At 56.3% G+C, this 6,000-nt stretch overlaps 1 protein-coding gene across 10 annotated transcripts in view; it reads right to left on the reverse strand.

The window, feature by feature from the left end:
* Positions 1-6,000, reverse strand: part of LOC135247782 (SRC kinase signaling inhibitor 1-like) — a 150,514-nt gene that overhangs the window by 39,253 nt on the left and 105,261 nt on the right. For all 10 annotated transcript variants that reach the window (XM_064321610.1, XM_064321609.1, XM_064321613.1 and 7 more), the window contains exons 4-6: positions 4,315-4,510; positions 3,456-3,748; positions 909-1,777 (exon numbers count right to left, since the gene is read on the reverse strand). In XM_064321610.1, coding sequence (XP_064177680.1) covers positions 909-1,777; positions 3,456-3,748; positions 4,315-4,510 — 1,358 coding nt within the window. The remainder of the gene's footprint in view (positions 1-908; positions 1,778-3,455; positions 3,749-4,314; positions 4,511-6,000) is intronic.

Consider the following 6,000-nt stretch of genomic DNA (forward strand, 5'->3'; position numbering starts at 1 on the left):
TCCGAGTGAATGGTACATAATTTTTTGTCAAGCACCATCAGTAGTCGTCAGTTTAACAAGTACAAAAGCATCGCTCTCGTATGGTTGTAGTTCGTATTTTACTGCGATTGCGCATCCTTTAATTAAAATACATTGGGGGAAATGTATGCCGACTCTGTGGACATATTGAAGATATGAACTCTCAATATTGAGGTATATACTAGTGTACATACACGAAAACGTGCAACTGTAGTATACACACATTAAGTTCACAACACTGTAGTCACAAACATGCACATGTAAGTGTGGGCACTAATACTCACACAGACAGAGTAAGTGGATTAGTGACATGGTAAAGTATTGCTAAAAAGATAAATAAAACACACATAAAACATACAAACACACACACCACACACCCACACCCACACACATACACACACTCTCACATACGCACACACACACTCACACACACACACACACTCTCTCTCACACACATACACACATGCACTCTCACACACACACTCTCACACACTCTCTCACACACACACACACACACATACACTCTCACGCACGCACACACTCTCACATACGCACACACGCTCTCTCTCACACACACACACACACACTCTCACACACACACACACACACACACTCTCTCTCACACACACACACTCTCACGCACGCACACACTATCGCACACTCTCTCCACACCTCCACACTCATCCACACACACACACACACTCTCTCTCACACACACACACACACTCTCACGCACGCACACACTATCACACACTCTCACACACGCACACACACTCTCACGCACGCACACACTATCACACACTCTCACACACACACACACACACACACACACTCTCTCTCACACACACACACAGCAGAACACCCCCCTGCCCCCCCCCACCCGCTCTCACCGGGTCTCTGTTTCATTGCCGGGCAGCGGGGAGTTGTAGCCCGGCGTCCCCGTCGTCCCCCGGTTCATGTCCCCCCCGGGGAGCACGGCCCCGCAGAGCGGGTCGGAGCCGGAGGCGGCGCGGGACTTGGGGCTCTCGGCGGCGAAGACGGAGGACGAGGAGTCCTTCCGGAAGGCCTGGCGCACGGGGGAGCCGCGGCCGGGCGACCCGGAGTACGAGTCCCGGTCCCGCAGCTGCGCCTCCGGCACCTTCTGCGGGGACGAGGGGGGCATGCGGAAGCCCACGCCCAGCGTGGAGGCGTAGGCGTCGGGGTACAGCGGGCCGCCGGGCTTGTACAGGGCCTCCTCCAGCTCGCCCTGCAGGGCGGCGGCGGCGGCCGAGTAGGTGCTGAGCGAGCGGACGGAGCCGCGGCGGTACAGGCCGCCGGACACCGGGAAGGCGAAGGGGTCGCCGATGGCGGCCAGCGACTGCGTCGAGGCGATGCTCAGGCGGCCCTCGTGCACCAGGCCGTAGGGGTCGGCGTAGAGGCCCTCGTTCTTCAGCAGCACCATGTTCTTGGACGTCACCTCCTCGTCCGGCTTGACGTCGCGCCGCTCCAGGATGGCGCTGGGCGACGGCGAGAGGCCCGCCGGGGGGGCGTGGTGGGGGTGGGGGTGGGGGTGGGGCAGGGCGTGGGGGTGGCCCGAGGAGGGCGGGTGGTGCTGGGCGTGGGGGTGCGCCTGGGCCGGCCCCACGAAGGAGGGCGGGCGGCCCCCGCCGTACGAGAGCCGGGAGCGGGAGGGCGACGCCGAGGGCGGGGAGGCCGACGACGGCCCGCTGTTGAGCCGCCGCGTGGGGGAGGAGTCCCGAGACGTGTACACCATCTCTCTCTGCGGCGACAAGGGGCGGGGGGGGGAGGGGGCGGGGTTTAAAAACCTGACCGGCCAGACACCTCTCAGGATGACATCACAGCAGCTCAAAACTCAACGCGAATTATACTGAAAAGCACAGACTCCGCCACTGGCGTTAAGAACTATTGCGATAGGACAATAAAGAACGCAGAATCGCATTTTGCCATTGTCATCCCTAGTTCCCCTTTCGTGGGCCCGCACTGTGGAAGAGCAAAGCTTCAGATATACCGAGGCCTTCATCGCTCCACACAGAGGCCTCCTGCGTATTATTGAGCTGAATTAAACGCATGTGCCCGACGCAGGATAGTGGTACATTCTGATCTCTGCAAACGTATTTGAATCGACGGCAGCCTCGCTCGGCGGCTACTGTTTGATTACCAATGGCGCCTCTGAGGCGGGATTCCCGCTACGCCGCTACGTTCTCTCTGTTCCTTCCTTCCAGACGCCGTTTGCGCTGCGCCCCTGCACGTCCCCCACAGATTTCTCCTGTCATCTCAGCTAGCTTTCTCGCTCTGTTCTTCCTCCCAGGTGCCTCATCAGTCTCTCCGACTGCACCTCCTCTCCTCTCTTCCATCCACCTACCCTTCCTTCCCCTGGCATGTTTACGCATTTGGGGGGGGCCCCGTGGCAGCAGTGCTGACGGTTTACTGTCTCAGACGCTCATTTGCTGCCCCTTTGCTCGTCAGCCTTCACTCTCTGCCCTTGCCACCAATCGAAAGCTTCCACCTCTTTTCAGGCTCCGCCTCTCCCTCCTCCCATAGGAGACTCAAGGTAATCGTGCAGCTCAGTAGAACCACACAGTGGGAATCCCATGCGAACAGAAGCCCGGAGGGGCCACCGGGAATTGGGTCGGTTGCCCTCGGAAACAAACCCGGCAAAGGCCAATCATGCGCAAGTAATTGAAGGCTGTCTGGAGCTGCACTACACAAGGTGACGGGGAGTGGCTGACTCTCGAGGGAATTTCATGAGCTGTAGCAATTACATTCTAGTACGGCTTGCAAGTGGTAACCAGCGTGAGAACACCACTGTCAAGGAGACTGCTTGACATTTAAACAACACAAATTTCATGTAATAAAAAAAACTATGCATAATGTACGGAAGAGATATATAAATTGCTTCCTATTTGTGAAACAATATGACATGACAGTCAATAAGAGCCTATGCCATCGCCACAATATTCCAAAGGGAATTCTCAGCTGTATCAATCGACAGAAGACAAAAAAAGACCAGGTCAAAACCTAGTATATGGCTGGACCTAACACACTTCATCCGGCCGACCAATGGTGTAACTTCACTCAGTCACAGACATTTGCGTTTATAGGGCTGGCCCCGCTGTTGCGGTCCAGCCAAAAATCACCAAGAAAGGCAACTCCCAGGAGTTTTGCATGGACTTCTAAAACTAATCTAAAAGAGTCAAAAAAACATCTTAATTTCCCCCCAAAAAAGCTAATTTATTCATTTGACCAGTAAGAAGAATCTTTCAGAGAACTACAGTAAATTTTTTAAAAATCCAACCTATTCAAAGACAATCACTGTGAGATTTCAGGTAGGGATTCATCCTCCTGCCACATACCCAGTCTGCTATCCTAATCCTACCCCCTCGCTCAGTCACCCTCACCCTCCCCGCCCTTTTGATTAGCCCCCCCCCCCTCCTCACCCGCAGGTCCCCGTTGGCCAGGTGGGCGGCGGGGTAGGAGGCGTAGATGGGCTCCTTGCGGTAGATCTTGATGATGCTGCGGTCCTGGATGTCGCGCACGTCCTCCAGCTCGTAGAATACGTTGCGCGCCTCGTCCTTGATGAGGATGGCGGTGTTGGGCGACTTGAGCATGCCCATGGTCAGCTTCTGCGGGAACATGTGCACGATGAGGGCGTGCAGCGTGTCCAGGCTGCTCAGCTCGTGGGTGATGTGCACCCGCCGCGTCTCGTCCCCGTACTGCAGAAAAAGCACCCCTGCAGAGAGAGAGAGAGAGAGAGAGAAGGAGAGAGAGATACAGAATTATACAAAATCACTTAGAAACATATACACATTTGCACGCCATATATACACACCTGCTTACATGTGTGCATATATGCATGCACATGCACACACACACACACACACCCACACACATGCATGTACACATGTTCCCATATGCACACGTGCCCCACAAACGCACACTCATGCACAGAAAATTAGGGCTGCCCAATTCATCGTCTGCTTCCTTCCACTTTATAGTGCTTTTAAGCCGCAGAGCATTGCAGAGCATTACGGAGCTCTCACAGAGCACTTCTTCCACTCGAGCGGCTTTGAAGTTCATAATTCAAGCTCGCGTCACTCCGCCGTAGCGCTAAATATATCGGCGTCCTCGCGGCGGTGCGGTTCAGGCGCGGCGCGGCCGGACGGAAACCGACGACCGCAAACGGCCGCGCGACGAACCGCACGGCCGCGCGGAAACGCCAGGTCGTCGTCGCGGCGACGGATTAAAGGCCCCCCCCGGTGCGTGTCTGCGTGAAGACGAGAGGAGAGGAGGCCTGACCTGGCGAGCGCAGCTTGGTCTGGCTGGCCGAGCGCGACAGGGGCAGGCTCTGCCGGAAGCGGTTCATGCGGTTGAAGCCGAGCGGGATGTCGGCCTCCGACATGGTCTCCAGCGACTCGGCCGAGGCGAAGGACAGCTTGGCGGCCTGGTCGGCCAGGCCCGACTGCGTGGACTGGGAGTGTCGAGGGCTCCGGCTCTGCAAGGGGGGGGGGGGGAGAAGCAGCCCTGGTGTTACTGAGGCAGAACGCACAAAACCGACTGAACGGCACAATAAAAAGAGGCTAATGAAGGCTAACTATCGCACACAATGACTGAGAATGAGAGTGTGAGACAAGCAGAGAGAGAGAGAGCGAGAGAGATAGAGAAAGAGAGTGAGAGAGTGAGAGATAGATAGAGAGAGGGAGAGAGAGACACAGAGAGAGAGAGAGAGGTAAACACGGAGATTTTCAAAAAGCCACAGAGACACAGCATCAGTTTTGAACACGCTGTGCCCAGAGAGCCAGCGATGACATCACCTGCAAGCGAGGCTGGAGTGGGGGGGGGGAGGAGAAGGGGAGGGGCTGAGGAGGCTGCACCTGTTTGTTTTCACCCAGAGGATTTCAGGCTCGGAGAAACGGAAAGAGAAACTGAGAGAGAGCGGCGCAAAATGCGGCAATTAGAGGAAGGAGGGCGGGGGGCGGCCTGCCGGGTTTTAATCACCCCGCCGCGGGCCGGCGGGGGGAATGTAGGGGGGGGGAAGGGGAGGGGAGGAGAGCGGGGCTGTCACAACAGGACAGTTCCGCCCTGCCCGGGTCCGGCCGTCGGCGCGGCAACGGGGGCGGGGCTGGAGACGCCGGGCTGCGCTTAATGAAGCGGCCCGAAGATCCCCGCCGTCGGGAATTTTTCGGTCTCCAAGGCGACGGTAATGAGCTCCCGGGGCGCCGCTCCCGGTCCGGCGAGCCGCCGCCGCCGCCGCCGCCGCCGCCGCCGCTAGCCCTTCCTCCCCAGATCCGCCGGACCGTAAGCCGGCACCGCTCTGTGCGGTGTTACACTTCAGCTCGGCGAAGAATCTTTTCAGAAATATCTCCCAGCGCGCCAGGAAAAACTCATATGCGGACATATTTGCGATGCTGAACCTCCGCTTCCGCGAAGCCCGGCCTCTGGCACTGCGTCCCTCAGCACAGGCGAATGCCTAAACTTCGCGGAAGCAAGCGCTCGTACGAAAAGCGCACAGCGCACGCAAACACGCGCGCGCCCGCCTGCTCTGCGCCCACAAACACAGCATCGAATATTAAGCGTTCTCCCGAAAGCCAAAAACCGAGCGCTGCTGGTGAGATGTAATATCGCCAAACTAACTCTAGCACAGAGCGGGAAAAAAAACACCACCTATCCACATACGTAAACAGTGCTATGGAAGAAGTTCAGTGGGAGAAGAGTTGATTTTTTACACGAAGCAAACGAACATTGCGGAACCCTATATGTGTAATCGCCGATGGAAGGTTCCAGCACATACCTTTAAAGGTAATTGAAAACATAACTCTGTTACAGTTAAGGGGACCTTGAACGGTTTTAGCACCAATATAGTCTATATTGCCATCCCTACACACAAAGGAGTTTTTTCCTTGCAGTCCTTATTAAGGTATGAAAGAGGGTTACAGGTTTGAACTCCGAGTGGGATAATGCTGTTGTGCCTGTGAGTTTATTGTT

The sequence above is a fragment of the Anguilla rostrata genome, chromosome 2, assembly GCF_018555375.3.
Source record: "Anguilla rostrata isolate EN2019 chromosome 2, ASM1855537v3, whole genome shotgun sequence".
Lineage (NCBI taxonomy): Eukaryota > Metazoa > Chordata > Actinopteri > Anguilliformes > Anguillidae > Anguilla > Anguilla rostrata.